The sequence below is a fragment of the Stegodyphus dumicola genome, chromosome 7 (assembly GCF_044657685.1).
Source record: "Stegodyphus dumicola isolate Sdum_Otavi_A_Nest chromosome 7, ASM4465768v1".
Classification (NCBI taxonomy): domain Eukaryota; kingdom Metazoa; phylum Arthropoda; class Arachnida; order Araneae; family Eresidae; genus Stegodyphus; species Stegodyphus dumicola.
Window position 1 is genome coordinate 146,705,433 of NC_140774.1, and position 22,089 is coordinate 146,727,521.

A 22,089-nucleotide genomic window follows, 5' to 3' on the forward strand; every position below is an offset into this window, starting at 1 on the left:
AAATGTAAGGAGTAAATAAATTAATATGGTATTATTGCAAAATTGTTATTAGCAATGATTTAGTTTAAAGTAATTAGGATTGTAAGCTAATTTTTATTAATTTAATGTATGTGCTTATTTATATTTTAAGTAGTGTTTTTTAATTTAATTATATTTTAATTTAATGATCGTGATTTTGAGAGTTATATGTTTGTAGTATTTTGGAATACGTTTGAGTAGAAGTAATTGTGCATGGAAAGAATTTAAGTATTTGACACTAAGTATTTGGAACCATTTTTAATGTTTGCGTTATAAATTGGCAGGTGAGGTTTATAATAGATAATTTAGAAGGAAAAGTTTTTGGTTATTTTATTTATTTTATACGTGCAAATGTTCATCCTTGGAATGGGTATACACTTTTTCGCGATCAGGTAATTTCATATATATCCTTTTTACCGAATTTAAAGATTCACAAAATTTTCATGCATTTTCGTGAAATTTTTCTAATTTATGAGAAAAAAGCAGTGTACATGGATATAGTGAAGAGTGTGCGCAATGCCATTTTTGTGCAATTCTGGGATATTTTTTTTAAGTAAAAAAAAGTAGACGTGTACATGGTTTAATTATATTTTAATTAAATGATAGTTATTTTGTGAATTATATGTTTGTAGCAATTTGGTATACGTTTCAGTGGAAGTAAACGTCCATGGAAATAATTTAAATATTTGAGACTAACATTTATAACCATTTTTAATGTTTTGTTATGAATTCGTTGGTGACGTTTATAATGGATAATTTAGAGGTAAAAGTTTTTGGATACTTTATTTATATTATACGTAGAAATGTTCATTCTTGGATAGGGTATGTACTTTTTCGCAATCAGGTAATTTCATATATGTCCTTTTTACCGAGTTTAAAGATTCACAAAATTTTCCTGCATTTTCATGCAAATTTTTGTAATTTATGAGAAAATAGCAGTGTAGATGGATAAAGTCAAGAGTGTGTGCAATGCCATTTTTGTGCAATTCTGGGATGTTTTTTTTAAGTAAAACTAAGTCGACGTGTACATGGTTACTGTGTATGTGCGATTCTGAAAAACGCGGCAAGGAGTTTGCGATTCTGCACTTTTTCCCAATTTTGCAGTTAATATTTGTCATGATTAAGCAGTTTTGTTCCATAAAATTTCTAGCATAAGTGTATTTCGGCTAGCAGATTGTTGGAAAAAGTGTTGAGTAAATAAAAAGAAAAGAAACATGTCTTTACTTCATGAAGACAAAATGGTGGCGAAAAAAAAATAGAGGGTTGCTGTAGCAGAGTTGGTCGCCAAATTTTCGCCAAGTTACCATAATCCAAAGATTAACCTTAATTTGTTTTACATCATTTCACATAGTTGCTTACCTTCTTGGTTTCTTAACATTTAAAACTAACAAACAACAACAAATATATATATATTGTTTAGGTCCCCCCCCTATGATGGGGAGAGTTGTGGGAACAGCTGCATTTATATTCTGCAAACCGCTGCATTGATATTTTCCTTTGTTAGCAACTTAAAGTTCAATATGATTAGCAAAACACTTAGCCCTATAAATATTAGATTAGTATTATATGTATGGATATAGGTGTTGGAGATGAGAAACTGTTTCTTAATTTTCCAGTTATTCACTAAATTACCCCTAAAATCTTTAACAATATGGTCTTCAGGGGAATTTTCTGATCAAAATGCTTCATATACACTATTTTAATGAAAAATAAAGAATATTTCACAATTTGTGCAACACTAGGCTATCATTATTAATGATATTCTACATTCTCTCATTATATCACCCATTTAATTAAATGAACTTTCAGCAATGAGCACTTAAGCCCCGTTCACAAGAACAGATTCGACCGGTAGCGAAAGCCGGTTCTTCCAACGTGTCCCGTTCACATGGGACAAGTATTAACTGCCTCACCGAATTGTAGGTAGAACTTGGTTGAATGTTCCTTACCTCTCGGGAGCAGGGCAAATGGGGAGATTTCCCGTACTATACTGCGTGGTTTTAGTTACTGCTCGCTGGACTGTCAGCGAAACAATCGCGCTGATAGATATCTGGGGATGTGATAGCATCCCCCCAAAAATTAGATAGAACTGTACAAGATACGCAAATTATAGACAAATACAGACAAGGTTATATTGATGCTAGGTATTCCAGAAATATCGTTCAAATTAAAACTAAAGTTAAGACAAGTGCATATCGGCTTCAACGCGACAAGGGACTCGGTACCTTTTGAATGATTTTTTTTTTTTTTTAATTTATGCATTTTCATCTACTTTTTATGAATATTATTAAATGGTTTTGTGAGACAAAATAATTTTAAGCTGAAAAAAAGTTTTTACTAGTATTTTTTTAATTTAAATTTTTGAAGAAAAATTTTACAATTAAAATGTCTTTCTTCTACAATTTTCAATGTCTCCCCCCCCAGTTTTTTTGTTGTATTTATTAGACTGTTCTTAATAACTTCAAGGAATGATTTTGCAATTAATTAATTAGTTTCTGAGGGAAAAAAATACACTTTTATCTAAAATCTTTAAAACAAATATGATCTCAGTCACATTTTCAAATAATTTTTTCCTTTCAGTATTTTGCAAAACCCATCCTTGTTTCTATAAAGTATATAATTTTAAATAAGCAGTAAAAATAATAAAAAATTTAGTCCATACCTGTATATGTTTTAGGACTTTAAGTAAAAGGATTTATTGAAAAAAATGCAAAAGGTTTCTCAGTTTGCATTTGCAGTTTAAAGAATACAAACTGTCTAAATAGACATTTAATGATTTCAAATTTTTAAAATTTTATTACTGAATTTCAGTAATAAAATTATATATATATATAAATCAAACCTAGTGCTATTTATTCAATTGGTAAATATAAACATAAATTACAAACCTTTTTTTAAAACCTTATGTGGCCAGAAAAATTGCAAGAACTCATAAAACGCAAGCAGAATTTTTCTTTACCTGTTTTTGTTTTGTAAAACACGTTCAAAACAATTTAATACATTAATTAATTATAATACTGTTGCATGCGTATGGGTTTGTAATAGATTGATAATAGATCATAAATGATTGTCATTGCACTCAAATCCGATGATAGCTTAATTAAATTTATTTTATCAACAGAAACACTTCAAAGTTCTGGAATTTTCCACAGAAATACTCGTACAAGTGTTTAGAATATCACTAAGTATAATCAGTAATTATGCTTCAATCTAATAAGAACGTTAAACACAACGGAATGCAAAACGCATCTTAAGAGAAAGTTAACTCAGAAATATCTCCAATCTAACGCTGAACTAACAATTGGCAACAATAACAACTTATACATTCAAAAGTCGTTAATTCGGACACCCATAATCTGGACCTCAATGCTAAAAACTTTCTGCGCATGCGCCGCGTTGACACATGCGCATAGGCGTTTACGCGTGCATGTAAGACCTTTTACGTCTGCGCATATGCGTGTGCGCAAGCACAGAATACGTTTTCGCGTGCGTGTTTTGTGTATAACGGACGGTATAATCTAAAATTATCTAATTATCTATTTCAGTTAATGTTGATGATTGCGTTGTTCCTTAATTTTCGAATTTGATCAGGCTTATTATTTTTTGCAGACTGTAAGAGCAATACTATAAAAGTAAACTTGAACTTTCAATTATGTCAAATAGAATTTCCGATTCTGGAGCTCCCAAAGGATCGTACAAAACGAAAGTATGTTTCGATGTCCATCAAACAAAAAGTAGAATTGCTGCAAAAAATGGATAAAGACATGAAGAATGTGACAGAGAGGTTAGTGAAAACGAAAAAATTTCGATTGACAAGTTAGTTGGTATTCTCGGCACAGCAATTAACGGGACTTGAACAGTGGAACTTTGTAACTGAACAAGAAATTATGTGTTTATAGAATTAAAGAGAAAGTATTATCACATAAAATGAAGCAACTTAAACAACTTACATTGAAAGAAATGTTTAATAAAGTAAACAAATAAGTATTAAGCTTTTTTTTTTTTTTTTTTGTAAATTTTGATACCCTTTAGATCATAATTGTTCTTTATTTCATAAATTACGGTTTCGTATTTTTAATTTTAGAATTTCTGCATGCCATCTTACGAGATTTAAACTGATGATCTATAATCCGGAATCGCCGAAGTCCCGACGAGTCCGGATTAACGACTTTTGACTGTATAGCATAAATAATGTCATAAAAATAGTGTGGTGTAATGAGATTATTACTTTGAAACCGATGTTTCGAATTGATGCCCAAGAAGAACCAATATTTCTCATTCTCCTTCATTGCACATTTTTCAAAAAAGTAAAAAAAATCATCCAATTAATTTCCTGTATCATTTTTTTAAATGTGAAACGTTTGTTTTATAAGCTGTAAAAATGTTGCAAGTTAGTAACCGATATATTTTTAGATATGAAATTTTAAAATTAATGGGTGTCAAGACGTCTAAAAATATGAAAAATTTTCAAAAATTCTCCCAAAATATTAAAAAAAAAATTACGCTAAAATTTAATTAAATTTTTTTTTCCTCCACAGTGTGTTATGGTGCAAGCTATAATATTCTGAGATTCTCAGTTTATTTGCTAATATTTGTAAAAAATTGTTTCAACTTTAAATTTGAAAAAATCTAATCCTCTAAAAATCAAAAGTGTGATACCACATCTACAAGCAGTGTATGTACAAAGTTTGAGTTCTATATCTTATCGGGAAGCAGTTTAAAAATCCATGACCATCTGTTAAAAATAGAGACAAGCACCAAGAGTGAACTAAATTACAGCTTATAAAATAATAAATAATAATTAAAAAGCATATATTTTTCAGGAACCAGTTGCGAAAGTCCAGATTACAAAATTAACAACAGTAAACAACATTAAAAATGTGTAAACAGTATTAGAAATCTGCCGATTCGGAGACGTGATTGTTCACAGAAGCTTAGGTGTAAAGGGGAAGGAAGACGGAGGTCTTCTGAATGGGTCCTAAAGACGAAACTCTTTCATGTCTCCTTTTTCTCCCCTTGCTAACGGCAGCTGTGCGAAGGAGCGTTGCATGTGAACGGGGCTTTAAAAGCAAATTAAGATAGATTTAGTCTGCTTAGTTATAGGATGCTTTTACTTCCACCTCTTTTAGCCTGAATGTTATTGCACAAAACTTTACAGTATCAGTTTCTTTTTTTGTTTCAGTGTAAAGCAAACAGCACACAAAACTTTTCAGTATAAGAAAAATTTCTTGTCTGACTGACCAATTAAATGAACTATGAGCAATGGGTACATGGAAGCAAAATAAAACAGATTTAATCATTTGTGTCAATAATCTGTATTTCCATCTTCTTTTAGTCTGAATACTTCAGCTTACTGATCGATTTCTCTCAGTAATCATACCTCCTGTCCAATTTCTGTCTCCTGTCCAATTTAGTCTAATTTTATTTTATTTTATTTATTTATTTATTTATTTATTTTTTTAATCTATGAAATCCTTCAATGATATATTTTTCCTAGAAAATGAGAAAGATAATAAGACTACATTACAAAAAATTCAGACACTCCAGATTTGAGCAGGTTAAAAATCTGTAATTCTGGCTACATCTGGATTGCAATCACTCCTGCAATAAGAAATAAAAATCACATTATTGTTGGGGGAAAAAAGGATAATATGAAAAGACAGCTACCTACATCACCCATAACATAAATTATTCTCTCTTTTAAAAGTCTGGAATAAATATCATATGCTTTTCCTTCATCTTTTGAAATAGCCAGGGGGATCCGAAGGAAGTGCTTGGAGCTTTGATGAAAACTATTTTCATGTCTGACAGTTGCAGAATATGCACCTAAAAGCTGTACAAAGAATTTCAGTATATTATGAAATTATTAATATGGCATAATGAAAACAAAAGATGGAAGTTTTGTAGTCTTGACTAGTGATATTCAAACTGAATTATAATTTAGAAATAGCAAGAATCACTAAATTTACTGCTTTTATTTTTAGCTATCAAAATGAGTTGCTACTTTGAATAATAATAACAGAATAAAAAAAAAAAATTTACAAATCACTACTTGTTGCCATTCAGCATAAAAAATATGAATATTAACTGTCTGCTTATGTGTAAAAAAAAAAAACGGTACTTTTCCGTTTCGCCGGCGCAAATTTCGCCAAGCAGACTTTATTGGCAACAACATACAGTATACACATAGAAAATATTTAAGACATTTTAGTTCTAAGAATTCTTTTTTTGAAGACATAAACATGTTAATATCGCTTAAAACTTTATAAAAAGCCAATAAATAAAGACAATAAATTTGTAAAAAGACATTAATTTAAGAATTTACTATGCTTTCAATTTAAGAATTTACTATGCTTTCATGGTTCAACATCCTAATTCGCCGGTTCATATCACGTGACCCCAAGCGATCTCATCTCACGTAAACTACTCTACAAAAATCTAATGCTCTCAGTAATTATCTACATTAATTTCAAGTTAAATCTTAATTTGGAACACAAGTTTAAATGCAAGAAATATTTCAATGCGTACGAATAGCTTACTCAGAAATTTTGTAAAACTGCAGTGCTTTACTTCACTAATGCATTCTCATTAGAATTGATGAATTTAACCCTTGACTTTCCTTTTCTATATTTTCGGCTTCGGGTAAGTGCTGTGATTGCATCCTAATTGACTTAATTACTGAAAATGGCCTTAGACATAAAACTGAACTATCTGATAAAAATTCTATGTAATTATATGCCAGTATTGAAAGAAACAATCAATCTGATAAGAAAAAGCTGCGACTTGTTTTGAAAATGAGGCGTAAAAGGTTACCAGCGAGAATATTCCGTTTGACATCGGTTGTACCATTATTGACGACTTTATCGCTTGCGCCGGCAAAACGGAAAAGTACCAAAAAAAAACCATTATGCTACCAGCATATCACAGAGTCTTAAGAGACTATTAAAAATATTCTAAAGTATTCATTTATTAACTTAAGTAAAACATCACTCATATGAATAATATGTCATTCTTCTTTAATAAGTCTAACTACATAAACATATATTTTTGCTAATTCTATAAATTTTTTTGTTGCCACTTCTAAGAAACTAAACTAACAATAATGATTAGTGGCCAGACAACATTAAATAAAAAATTAAAGGCAAGTAAGTAAAGTTAAATTGAAGCACGTATAGAATAAAAACTACATTCATTTGAAATCCAACATTAAACAACAAAGCGAAGTTAATTTTACAAAATAATTAAACACGTGCAAAAATATAAGTATATATATATGAAGTCATGTGAAAAGTTCTGCAGTTTTTTATTGATAAATATTGATTTTTATTGATCTTTCACTAATAAAGTGAAAGATCACACACAGATAGATTATTGGACACACAGATAGATTATTTATTGGGCTAATTTATTGGGATTAATAAAATCCCAATAAATTAGCACATACAGCAGTTATAAGATTGCAACCACAGGATGTTTACATTCATATAAATCCTAAATATGAACTATATCAACACACAATAAAATTCTTTTTAAGTCATTATTAAGAAATGAGCAGGAGTCAATACCCATCTGTATGCACCTTTCCAGTTTCTGATTCATTCAAAGCAGGTGTGGAATTCTTACTTAAATTTCTGTGCAATAAATAAAGTATGATGTTTAAGCTTACAAATTGAACAAGTGATCTTTGACCTACATTCAGATATTTTATGAGATAGGAATTAGTGATTTAAGCTGAGTCTGCATTTCTCAATAACATCAAATCTCTCAGTATGACTCATATCCTTGAATGTCATAAAAAAATGTGTATGGCACATATGTTTCTGCACATAACACAAGATGATTTTTAAAAAGTTATTCAAACTAACTGTGAGATATTGCAACTGATGAGACAAATTTGTTTACACCTTTAAATGGTATATTTTGCAATAACTTTTCTAATGTCTAATTCATTTTAAATTGCAAAAATATTTCAAATTCTCAAACATTATTTGACATGAAAGTTGTTTCAAATTATTTTCAAGATTCTGAATGATAACATTTATTAACAATACATCTGAAAGTTAATCACTATCCGAATTTAATAATTTCAATGGCTATATATTCTTTTTATATGATTTACCATTTCTCAATGTTCTTTAGCTGAACTCTTGACCAAGTTTGAGATAGTTTATAATGCTTTGAACATGTGTATCTACCATTATTCTTTTGTTCTTGGAACGGTCTTCTAATACTTTAAATAATGACATCTGTGCTGTCTGAGGTTTTAACTGAACTTGGCCTTGTAATATCTTGTTATTTAACATAGAACTATATTAATTATTGAAGTGGCAACGCCATATTTATAGGATGTAACCATTGCTCAGCAACAGAAGATATTGTTTAAAAATGATGATTCTGAAGTTTCACCAGCTAGTAGATGTATGAAAATTTTGACATTTAAGATTTGAATACAAAATATCTAAACTAAAAATAAAATTTATGTTTTACTAAGAAGATTATCTGTTTTGTCAATTACTGCAAAATACATTAGTCTTATTAAACTGGTCTTACAAAATAAACAAAGTCTTACAAAACAGTGCTTAAACATTTCTGAGAATCTGTTAAATGAGGATTTTTAGATATTAGATTATTAAATGTAATGATTATTAAATGTAATAATCCACTACTCATACAAATCAGAGAATTCCAGTAGGAAAATTTGGGAAAAACAAATACTAGGACTTTTCAAATTATTAACTCTTAGTTCATTTTTTTAAATTCTTGAATATTGAGTAATGAGGTTTAAAAGACTTACCTGATTTGTCTCACAATGTACTTCCAGTTCATGAATCAAGCATCATTATGAAATTTTTTTGTTTAATGTCATTTTTGTTTAATGAAATTTTTCTGTTTTGGATCAAACTTTATCTTTAGCTTTTCCATAATATTCATTATGCAGTTCTTTCAAATCTTGAAGCAGAGTTTTAAAGAACCTAGCTTCTGCTGCAATTTGATTATTAGTACCAATTCTTCAACAGCATACAAAATGGCTAATGTGAATCTTTATTTTGTAATTTCTATGAAATTTTTTTGTACCAATAAGCTTAGTTTTTAAAGCAGCTTTCTGAATGTTCAAAGTAGGGAGAGCCATTCTTTTTCCAGCTAGATGAACTAAATGTTGCAAAATTAAGAGGGACATGGTGCTACTAGTAGCCCTTCTAGAATCTTAGTCCATTTTGGGTAGCATTAACCCTTTGAGGGGTGGTATATAAATTAATTTAAATTGTGGTAAAAATTTTAAATGAACTGTAACTTAGGACACAAAATTGAGACTTCCAAAAAATCTAGAGTGAAATCCTGAATTTTGAGGGCTGGTATACATATTTTATACTGATGCCCCTCTACGACATTTTTTTCCCAGGCCAATTGTTAATATTTTTTTTTCCATCTATTTTTGCGAACTTTTGATGTGCATCTTTGGAGATGGGTGCTTGAGTACAGTTATGTAAGTCTGAAGGCAAAAAACTTTTAAAATTTCACTAGAAATTTAAAATTAGAAAATAAAATTTATGTTTTTCACACTTTGATGATGCCACCCAGCTGAATATACTTATGTAAAATATGGGTAAAAAGATTTTAAAAGTGATTTAAATTCAATATTATTATTTTATGAAAAATTTTAGCAAATTTTCATGCAGAAACCGTATCATGCTGTAATTGAGCTAGCATAATGTTACAAGGAAATGTTACTCAGGCGAAAAAATTTTTAAAAAATTTTTAAATGAAACACTATGATTCAGCTGAAAAATTATGTTGCATTTTTGAAGTTATTATATTTTATGCTTTAGGTAACATATAAAAAGAGTATGCTTCATGCTATGATAGTAAGAATCACCCCTCTACACACACTTTTGATTATCAGGCCCAGTAAGGGGCCCTTTTTAATTTTTTGTAAATATAAGTTGTAATATATTTTGTTCAAGAAGAAAGGTTGTTAAACGATTTTATTATTTGATACACCTCAAAGCTCTTATTTCAATCAAAACTTTAAAAACTCAATGGCACTTTTTTTTTTTTTTTTTTCTTTCCAAAGATAAATGTTTTGCATTTAAAACTGGCCTTAGAAATATTTCCCTCAATTCACCAGCTGTGAAGACTAAACCACATACTTGTATCCTAATCCAAGATGAAAATTTTTCTTGTATTCCCTAGTCTCTCATCTGAAATTAACAAAATTAATTTTAATGTTGCCTAAAGAATAAAAGCATGCTTTCAAACCAGCAGTTTTTCTATTGCATTAAGAAATGGATCTAAAGTGCATTTCAATTTCTCGTACTTTTAGAGTTTTTCATTTGTGTGATGGCATGTCCCTTTGTGAAGATGGCACGAGCACTGCGTGACAAATTTGTTGTCCATCACCTGTCATTTTCACTGCATTCTAAGATTTTGGAAAACCCGAAACAAAAGGTGTGTTTGGGAGCTAACAATGCCACATTTAACCTCTACAGTTGTGTAACGTTTTTTGACGCCAGACGAGTCTTTCTCGTGGGAAAGGGTGCAGTGCTGAAATTAAAATTTTAGCTAAACAGAGATGAATGAGAAACTCGTGTATTGTAACAGGGAATAAAACAAAACTAATATACAGTCAAAAGTCGTTAATCCGGACTCGTCGGGACTTCGGCGATTCCAGATTATCGATTTTTCCGGATTACAGATCATCAGTTTAAATCTGGTAAGATGGCATGCAGAAATTACAAAATTAAAAATATGAAACCGTAATTTATGAAATAAAGAACAATTATGATCTAAAGGGTATCAAAATTTACAAAAAGAAAAAGCTTAATATTTATTTGTTTACTTTATTAAACATTTCTTTCAATGTAAGTTGCTTCGTTTCATGTGATAATACTTTCGCTTTAATTCTATTAAACAGACATAATTTCTTGTTTGGTTACAAAGTTCTGCTGTTCAAGTCCTATAATTGCTGTGTCGAGAATACCGACTAATTTGTCAAACGAAATTTTTTCGTTTTCAATAACCTCTGTCACTTTCTTCACTATCGGAAGCGAATTATAATGATGAGGAACTTGTTTTAAATCATATCAAAGACGGAGCACATCGAGATGAAATACTACATTTGGTAAGGAATTATAAGCCAAATAAAATAAAAACATCTGCCCTGAAGATAAGGATAGCGCTGACAGATCAACTTCCAATTCCTTGCGCGCCGCGGCGTTCCTCCACCGAGCAGCGTGAAATTGATAAACAGATTTCGGATTTCGAAACATACTTTCGCTTTAGATCCTTTACATATTAACAAATATATATCGTAAATTCTATTTGATATAATCAAAAGTTTAAGCTTACTTTTATAAAATTGCTCTAACAGTCAGCAAAAAATAATAAGCCGGATCCAATTCGAAGATTAAGTAACAACGCAATCTGCAACATTAACTGAATTAGATAATTTTAGCTTAGCTTACACCATCCGTTATACATTAAACGCGCATGCGTAAACGTTTTATGAGCATGCGCACAAGCATATTCGTAGCCGTAAAGGTATTACGCGCGCACGTAAACGCCTGTGCGCATGCGCAGAAAGTTTGTAGCTTTGTGGTCCGGATTATGGGTGTCTGAATTAACGACTTTTGATACTTGTATTCAGTCCTAGGAGAGGTTCAGTAAACTTCCCATACACCCATGAACATAATACTGAATCCTAAACAACTTGTGAATTAATCATAAGCAAATTATTGCATCATAAACTATTATAATGTAAAGAAATTCTGTCATCTTACAGAGTAGAGAAGGAGAAGCCTGATGCTGCCATCTATTGGCAAGGTACCCTCAGTAGGGACACCAGTATATATTATATACCAGGATTAAAAACGTGTATATAATATTGTTTTAATTATCAGTTTTGATTGAAATGCAGTAAATATAAAAGGTTCAGCACATGTGCATCATATATTTGAAGATTGTGAATTTTTTCCTACCCTCCAATGGAATTTATGAATATTCAAACATGATACCTTTGAAAGAGGTATATTAATATCATAACTGCAAAATATTGAGCATTCATAGGGTAGGTATTTAGAATCAAAAGAAAACAGTAGAAACTTATGATTACATCTTTTGGTGTAGAAAAATTAGCTATTTTGAGGAAGTTAAAAAATTGACAGACTATATAACGGTGGCCTTTCAAAGACTGTCATTTTTTTTTTTTTTTTTTTTTGGCATGTGTGTCTGTATCTATGCATGAGTCAGATAACTCAACTAAGGGTTGGTTGTTTTCGTCCTTTTTAATGGTCTATAATTCAATATTGTGTGCAAAACCATGCAAGAAATCTATAGTTTTGTTTGATCATCAAAGACAGTGGTGATGTGTTTCTCTTGTTCAACATATTCCTTAAGAGTTGGCGAAAGAGATCTCCTCCAAACAATATCATCTGTCCTTTTCCTTCTAAGCTCACCAATTATTGTGTAAATACCAACATGAGATTCTCCAACAAGTATTTCACAATGTCTGTGCCCTGCTTCAACTCAATTTTGTGTTTTTGGAATATCAAGATTTACTCAATTAAACATGGATGAAAATTTGAAGAAAAGAAAGGAGGATTTTGAGTAATGTTAAAATTTCTCATATTCTCCCTAATTTTATTATGTACATAATTATCATCAAACTACTGTACAAATGCATTTGTTTCATCAGAGAATTAGAGACTTTATGTCATCCAATGCCCATGGAATATCATTAGATAGAAGAAAAGACTGTGTTGAAATTTCAAAATAAAACTTTTACCTTCACCATATCTTTTAGCAAGCCCCGATACCTCAATATGGGGCCAGACACTTTGTCCTAAATGAAATTCATACTTTACCAAGGCATCTGGGTGTTCGTAACTAGAAGAATTAATTACTGCATTTTTCGAAATTACTGCTAATGAAATGAAAATTTAACTCTGGTTCTTTTTACCAGAAAAGTCCTTCAAATATTGAAATAAATGAGCATAACAATTCTCTGATTTGCTGGTCATTAAAATGCTGCACCAAAATGTTAGCAAGAAGAAGCACTCTGGCATTTTTGCCAGTTAAATGCCCATTCATTACCCAATAAAAGACTACTTTCAATAGCACAATGCCCCTCTTTTTTTTTTCTTTCAGTCATGAACAAAAGTATATATTCATTGTTAAAGGATGAATCATTTATTAGAAATTTTTCATCACAAATATTCCTAAGTTTTAATGGAATATCAGCACCTTCCAAAATAGCTGGCTGCAGAGGCAAAATTTCCTTAAGAGTTCCTTTTATAACTTGACACAGAGCATGGCAACTAGGCACTACAAGACTGCTTTGTGACAACATTTGTTTCGTCTTGAATAATGTGCTCTGGTGTGTTGTGAGTTTGGTAGGGCTTTCACTTAGTATTATCTACTGCTAAAGCAACTTCATTTTTTTTTAACCATTAAGGTACATGATTATGTTCTCTTTGATGATGTTGTCCAGCTACAAATATGGTGCTTGCATACCCACTATATGTTTTGTAGTTTTCACAATTTTGCACTTCTCACATCACGAATAAAACAAATCACCTCTATTTCTCTCTTTGTATATCAAATAACTATTAACAACTAGTAATTTTTAAAGGTACAATTTTGCACACTTGAGCTATTCCTTAAAACTAATATACATGTTAACTCCTAATGCATCCAGCAAATCCATGGCAAATAATGAAAGACTAGGTCTTCTCTTAAAATTACTTATTGTCAAAGTCAGTATATAAGATTAAACAAAATTATTAGCCTTAACTTGATCAAGAAAATCAGTTAATAAGTAAAAATTGCATATCAGTTCATTTTTATTAAGGAATTAAAAATATATCGGCTTATGAAGTACCAGGTACATGGCAAATTTGGTAACTTCGTTCCAAGGTAATGATTTTATTCTGGTAACATTACTTTCGTTGTTTGTGATCATGACCAGTATTTGTTAACAAGGTTGTACAATTCTGATTTTTCTTTAATGAAAACAAATTGCTGTGTATATGGAGAGAATAACACAGCTTATTTGTTTAATATCTCATATTATCCTTATTTAATAAACAAAATTTGTATTTAAACTGTCCAAGTTTATTTTTTTTTCATATGTGGATAATGTTTGCAGACTTAAAATGAATATTGATACTTTGGCGATCTTTTAAAAATTTATTGCCAAAATTGCCAGTTTGCATCTGATAATTTTTTGCTTCCATGATTTTATCTAAGGTAATAGCTTTGAAACTGCCCCTCAGCAAATAGCAGTTCATAGGTAATTAATAGGAAATAACCACTTAAACACAGCAAACATGAATATCTTGTATATGATAGAACTGACTGAATGACAGAAAATATGATAATGAAAATGAAAATTCCTGTCTTCAAATTTAGAATATTACACTACCATTTATAACTTAAAAATAGTGTTTCTTTAACTTTGTTATAAAATGTTAACTCCTGATCAGCACAATAAGACAAGGATACTATGTAGTTAAAATGGTGACCACATAAGCCTTTGTCAACATTTCTGAAATTCACTCATTACACATTACGGTGATTAAGTTTGCAAATTTCGGCAACTAAGCACAGGTCATTATTTTAATAAAACAGACCTTTAAATTCAGAAATTATGACAATCATTCACTTAAAAGATTTCACGATACAAATTATATGAATATATGCGAAGAAAATTTCTAATTAGCTATTTCTGTATGTACAGAAACTATAGTAACGAAAGAAAGTAACGATTGCTATCAAATAGTAATCGATCACGTTAGGAAACATAAATCTATAACAAATATATATTTTACAGCAAAATATCAATAATATTTGAACGATAAATAAATGCATTGGAAAACCTACTTTTTTCCCAGCAGCTCTCAATGAAGATAGCATGATGAATTAAGAATGTAACAATCCCGTACAATATAATTTAAAATATCAATAATGGAAAACTTGACTTTTTACAATCTACTTTTCTTTATTAATGGCAAAGCCTGATGCTTCCAGCTTCCTATAATCAAATTGTGATATATGTATTTATTTATGGAAATAAACTTTTATTGCTGCTATTCAGGTAGTTCGCACAAAGAGAGGGAAACAAACACGAGGAGTTACGGGATTTTCTTGGTTGCAGGAATATCTGTAAATAGTGTTCGCGCCAAGTTATTTAAGAAGTGTCTAGAACCTGAGCAAACACCCTCATAACCAAGGAGGTTAGAATGCTCATAACAGGTTTTTCCTCCTTCTGGGGACGGGAAATGAAGGAAAAAAGAGATTTTCATTATTTAGGGAATTGCAGGGACTCTCTGCAATAAGAAATTTTAACTTTTTATATTTTTTAGCTTCCTGTAAAGATGAGGTGGTCTTCCGCCTATATAAAGTGTCGAAAAGATCACTTTGAAGAAAACGTATCTGCTATATTAAAGAACCTCGTCTGCTACCACTAAAATGACTAAAAGCAGCGAAAATCATGATGCCACAATCTATCTTAGCACTAAAATCAACGAAGCCCTCAACCACGCCAAATTTATTCCAAAACGGACGAATTATACGCTTCCACACAATATTAGACAGAAAATTACAGAGAAAAATAAACTAAGAAAAATTTATCAGCGATCCTACTCCACCCAAGACAAAAGGAGATTTAATTAATGGTGCCAATCGAAACCTCAGAAAAGTTATCCAAGAGTACAGAAACAATTACGCGGATAACTTCATTGAAAGTCTTTCGCACACCGACCACTCTGGGTGGAAAGATGCTAAAACTCTCCGAAGCACTCCCTACAATATTGGACTCATATTCTAGATGATAATAATACTAAAATTTACGATCATAAGAAAACTGCCAACCTCTTCGCTGATAACTAAGAACAACACTAAAACTACGTTACTACTTTAACAACTACTTTAAATGATTTCCCACGCTCAAATGATATCAATATATCAATCACGTGACCGATTTCTTCTGCAAAGATCCTGAAAATCAAAACAACCCGACTTCTGCCATAGAAATACAGAAAATTATAAAGAATCTTAATCCATAACAATATCACTAATAAGGCCCCGCAATACCTCCCAAGAAAAGGCATCGTCCTTATTAAAAATATTTTTAATACGTGTTTAAGACTTAATACATTCCCAAAAAATTGGAAACACGCCGTTTTAACTGTCATTAAAAAGCCTGGCAAAGCTGGAAATCTCACAAGTAACTTTAGACAGATCTGTCTTCTGCCTGCGATTGCCAAACTTTTCGAAAGGCCTTATCGAGTCTCGACTCACCACTTTTATTAATGAAAGTAACATCATCAAAGACCATCAGTTCGGATTTCGCCAGGGATTCTCAACGACTCAGTAGATCTCCCGAATCTTAGAATTGATTCTGGGAATCCTGGGAATCATAGAATTGAATCTTAGATTTGATTCTGGGAATCATAGAATTGAATCTTAGAATTGATCTTAGAATAGGTGAAAATTTTAATAAAAGGAAGTAGTTGCTGCTATTTTTATGGATATAGAGAAAGTCTTCGATAAAGTTTGGTATCACGGTCTTATCATCAAGCTGGTAAACTATAATTTCCCACCTGCCATCATCTATCTAATCGCTGATTTTTTAAAAAAACAGAACTTTTCAAGTTAAGATAACTACTCCACCACAAGAAAAATTCACGCGGGTTTACCGTTAACCAGAGAACAGGGGCTCCATTACCTAGCTGACATGATGTCTGCCTTACACGGATTAAAGCCCCTGCCTCCAGAAGCTATTTATTATGACTAAGCAGATCCCTCGCAGCCTACACGTTCAACCACTAGAAATGGAATTTCAGATACTGTTATTTGAAGATATGCACTCAAGACTGTGATGATTTAAAATAATACAACTCTCTCGATTACACATATGGACCCCTAATGATCCTAAATATATGAACCCCTAGAGGCAGTCAACACTTGCAAATTCGAAAGAGTTACTAGAATTCACCACTAAAGAGCTTTTGAGTTTACAGTGGCATACAAGGCCTTCAAGAACACAAGAACATAAGTAACATAGTCATAATAGACCCTAAAGAAAGCATGTTACAAGTAGTACCTATAAGCATTCAAACAATTTCAAAACTGAGTCCAACTAATTTAAATAAAAACTATGGTGCAAACAAAATATAATACATCCATTACTGTATTATACACAATTAATATCAATTAGATTCACAATTTCAAGAAGAACCATTCAATTTAGAAAAAAAATGCATAAAGATAAACTAAGACAATAATAAACTGCCAAATAAAATTTTTTCATATGAATTCAGAATTAAGAACCAATAACTTTGATAACTGAACAATATTATCATAAAATACACTCAACCTGAGATATTATTACAATACAAAACATAAATTTGGTTTAAAAACAAAACCACTCCAAGTAATATAAAAACTCTACATCAGGTTTGCTGGTAACGCGATAGAAATACAGTACAAGAATAATGCCAACATAAAGATATGAAAAATTTCCAATTCCAAAAACCACATTCATTCAAAAATAAGTCAAACATTCAAAAATAAGTCAAAGAAAATTATTATAAAATACTGCCTTAAATGCACATTTTACAATAGAGAACTCAAGTAAAACCAATCACATTCACAAAAACAGGTCAACTATTCAATTCAGAAAAGTGCAAACAGGTATACAAAATAATTATTCTAGATTAGGTTTGCTGGCATCGCTAAGACAAATGCAATACTAGAAAAATGCCGACATAAAATTTTACAGAATTTCAAAATCAAATACAAAATGCATTCAAGATTAAAGTAAAGAATAATATAAAATAATTATCATGAATGCAAATTTTTATAATAGAATGCACAATTAATGCCTATTAAGTTCACCAAAGTGAATCAATTCAATTACAAAGGAACGCATTAAAATATGCAAAATAATAAAATTGTCACAAAAATGTTCTGTTAAATTTAATTAACAATTACAAAACTGAACAAAATAATCATGATATATATATATGATTAAGAACGATTTCAGTACCATACAACAAATACTATGTGCGTCACAAATAAAACCGACTATTTGTACAATATAAGAAAGTAATAGGCTACAAGTAACCGTTACAAATTATAAGAGCATAGATGCATTCAATGTCAGATACGTCTGTTCTACGTAAAACCATTTCTAATTTTAAATCAGTAACATAAGTAGTGGAAACAACAAAACTGAACAATAATAAGCATCAAACACACAAAGTTAAACAATTACCATTATACAGTAAAAATCTAACAGTCGCTGAAAGTTAATTACTCACTCCCAATAGAGATGATCTGAGAGAATTATTTACAGAAAAATTTAATTCCTGACAGAAAAGCATAATTTCCTTAAATTTCTTACTCTCACTAGAGGTTTTTAATATCAATTCAGCCCATTTTGGCCTGTGTTGATCTAAAGGTTTATTCAAGTGAAGGTTTTTAGTAAATGGACAGTGAAAGATAGAGTGTTCAGGGTCTCCGAACTCCCCGCAAAAACAAAGCTCAGTCGTACGTAGTCCAAATCGAAAGAGATATGTATTAAAAGGTCCATGACCAGTGAAAAATTGAGTATAAAATTCGATGTGCTTCTTTGACTGAGTGAAACTTTTGGAAAGAAAGAGAAGACTCGTCTTCCTGTGGAGTCATTAGTCCATCTTTCCTGCCATTTCACAAGCAGTGTATTTAAAGTCTCGCTCTTCAAGTGTGAAAAAGGCAATTTCGTTGGATTTTCAATTCCGTTGATATCATTAGCAGCCCATTTAGCTAAAGTATCTGCTTCTTCGTTGCCCAGTATGCCAACATGAGTTGGCACCCAGGTAAGAAGTGTCATTCAGATGAATTAAATCTTAGCAATTTCTCTTGAATAACTTGTACAATCGGATTTCTATTCGTAATGTCTGAGATAGCCTGCAGACTACATAATGAATCACTGAAGATCTTAGTCTTGCCCGATAGATTTCTTTTAACATAAGTGAGAGCAGCGTTTATCGCTAAAAGTTCTGCCTGAAAAACAGTATTTCTGTCATCAAGCCTTCGAGTCCATGTATATACCTTTTGAGTATTGTTAAATACACAAAATGCACAACCTGTTCCACGTTCAGTTTTAGAACCATCTGTAAATAGAGCAATGTCATTGGCTACTGGAGCCGTATAGTATAAATTGACTGCAGATTTGAGTTTTAAAGAGGCAGGATGGCCAAGATTAGATGGAACCCGTAGTTCATAATCATTTACTAGGTGATGTTGGTTCCATAAATCCCCATTCAATCGTAATCGTAGGATCCGTCCTAAGAAAGAGTCTCTTTGAGCCTGCAGATCTAATGGAGGTATACCCGCCAAAATCTGCAGTGAGGCTGTCGAGGTTGTTCTATAACCTTTGGAAATAAGTAATAGCTGAAGCCTCTGTATTGAATTCAGTAAGCCGCTCATAGTTTTGTTCATATCAAAACCCCAAATGGAGACTCCGTACAAAAGAACTCTTTCAGTGATTGTTTTATACCACAGCCGCAAGATTTTTGGGGAAGTACCCCAATTAAGGCCCATAGTCTTTGTCATGCCATTCGTAAGAACGGCACATCTCTGTTTAAGATGTTTCACATGTGGAAACCAAGACAGCGTATTGCTGATAACAAAGCCTAAATATTTCAAGGTGTTTGCACATTTTATTGGCCTTCCATGGATTTTTATAGACGGATTTCGACGCATTTTTCTTTTCCTACCGATAAACAACATAGTAGATTTTCTTCGGAAATTCTTGATTTATGCATGTCTGCCCACTCTACAAACTTATTAATCGCTTGTTGATCTCTTACTTCAATGTCTTTTACGCCTGAGATAATTAACAGAAAATCATCGGCATAAGCTTGCAAAGTTACTTGTTCAGTATTTTCAAACATACCAAAGGCCGTATTAGCGACTAAGTTCCACAGGGTTGGTCCTAAACAGGAACCCTGTGGACAGCCTCTTTGTAAATCTTTTATTAAAATTTCATTATCCAGGGTTAATTGAATTTTGCGTTGTTCCAAATAATTTCGAATTAAATTCAAAATTTCTACAGGGCAGTTTGCGCTATCCAATGCATCGATTATGTCAGGCCACCAGACCGTGTCAAATGCACCACGTATATCAATGGAGATGATTAACGTGTGCCTGTTACCATCCCTGTTGCGTTTTACTGTAATTAGCAGATTAATAACAGCCATTTCAGTTGAAACCCCCTTTTTAAATCCAAATTGAAAGTCGCTGATCACTTTATTTTCAGTTAGAAAATAATTTAGTCTGTTCAATATTAATTTTTCAAAGAGTTTATTTAAAGAAGAAAGAAGACTCACTGGTCTATAAGAAGACAAAATAGCAGGATCTTTACCTTTTTTGCCAAATAAAACTATTTCGGCAATTTTCATCTGCCGTGGAAATAAAGCCAATTTCCAACATGCTCGATATAAAGATAACAACAATTGGGGGAATTCTTTGAAAAGTATCTTTATGATAATATTATCAAGACCGTCTGGTCCGGGGGCCTTCTTAGACGGTAGAGAACGAATTGTATTTTCTAACTCCTCAAGCTCCAGGAGGGCAGAGTCACTTAAAGTAGAATTCCAAGTTTGATTTTTAAATTTTTCTCGCATTACTTTATGTAAATCCATATCGTCAATCTCCAAATCCAATGGAAATAACTCATCTAAATTTTTTTTTATATTTCTCTCCCAGAGAAGTACAGTCCGGAGCTACCTCTACTGGCAGCTGAAGAGGTGGAAATACTCTGTCCACTGCAATCTTTTGAGTGAAGCCATAAATATTTTCAATAGCAGCACAAAATGCCTTCCAAGATTCACTTTTTGTCTTAATCAATCTTTAAAATTGCTAGTTCAAATAATCAATCTTTTAAAAATTGCTAGTTCCTTCTTATAAGAAATTTTAAGTGAATGCCTTATATTGTCATCCCTTTCTTTTTGCATACGTCTCCTTATAGCACGAACTTTGTTCCTTTTTATTGTGAGCGAGTCAGACCACCATGATGTAGAGGTTTTAATCCGTACTCTTTTCGACTTATAGGACGCTGTTGCTGCATCCATCAATGAACTAATAAAAAAGTCGTAGTTATTTTCTAAATCCTCTCGAGAAGTATTAGATTCAAATAAATTTATAAATTGAGAAATTCGTGGACGAAGTTTCTCAATAAATTTTTCATGTCCACCATATGAAGTTTTAAATCTACGTTTCAAAATTATGTCTTCCGAGATTCCGGGTTTACCACAGGGCTCGGTAATTTCCCCGCTTCTCTATAATTTATATATTAATGATCTTCCTAATATTGAAAATATTCTCACTGCGTGCTATGCCGACGACACAGCACTTTACTGTCATCCACTTAATCCATATCATGCAAGAAATAAACTACAGAATGTCACTGATTACATTTCACCGTGGTTTAAAGGATGGAAAATAAAAATTAACCCAGAAAAATCTAAAGTGATTTACTTTAAAAAAGGAAATATACCTCAAGACTTAGAAGAAATTACGATGAACGGACAAATTGTGTTACCTGACCACCAAGTAAAATATTTAGGTCTTTATCTCGACCAGAAGTTAACTTTCAAATTTCACTTTAATTATGTCAGAGACAAAGCACAACGTGCCTTAATGAGCATTTACCCTTTAATGTGTAAATATTCCAAGTTAAATATCAACACTAAAGGAACACTCTATCTACAGGCAATCTTGTGTACAATAACCTAAGTATGAGCTAATTTCTGTCATAATAGCTATAATTAAATTGGTCTAGGTTTAATGTACCAAACACTGCTAATGCAGATGCTTTGATTTCGCTTCTAATTTAATATTTGTAGATTTTGTTTTCCTGTGCAAATTGTGGAAATTATAGTAATGTAATATGAAAATCCTCAGCATATTGAAATTTATTAAAAAATAAATAATAATTTGAGAATAATAATTTAGAAACACAAGTTAAAATCTGACTATTTGCCAAAGGTATTATGTAACATAATGTGTTTGAATATGGTTGACATT

General features: G+C 31.4%; 1 protein-coding gene across 3 annotated transcripts in view; it reads right to left on the reverse strand.

Annotated features, from left to right (window-relative positions):
* The window catches only part of LOC118179306 (ATP-dependent Clp protease proteolytic subunit, mitochondrial-like), a 61,666-nt gene extending 45,916 nt beyond the window's left edge, over positions 1-15,750 (reverse strand). The window contains exons 1-2 of one of the 3 annotated variants that reach the window (XM_035348490.2): positions 14,896-15,745; positions 5,690-5,851 (exon numbers count right to left, since the gene is read on the reverse strand). In XM_035348490.2, coding sequence (XP_035204381.1) covers positions 5,690-5,851; positions 14,896-14,928 — 195 coding nt within the window. In that variant the 5' untranslated portion in view covers positions 14,929-15,745. Of the gene's footprint in view, positions 1-5,689; positions 5,852-8,812; positions 9,466-14,895 lie in introns of those variants that run through there. The other 2 variants (XM_035348492.2, XM_035348491.2) reach the window with 2 other exon arrangements.
* Between the last annotated feature and the right edge of the window lie 6,339 nt (positions 15,751-22,089).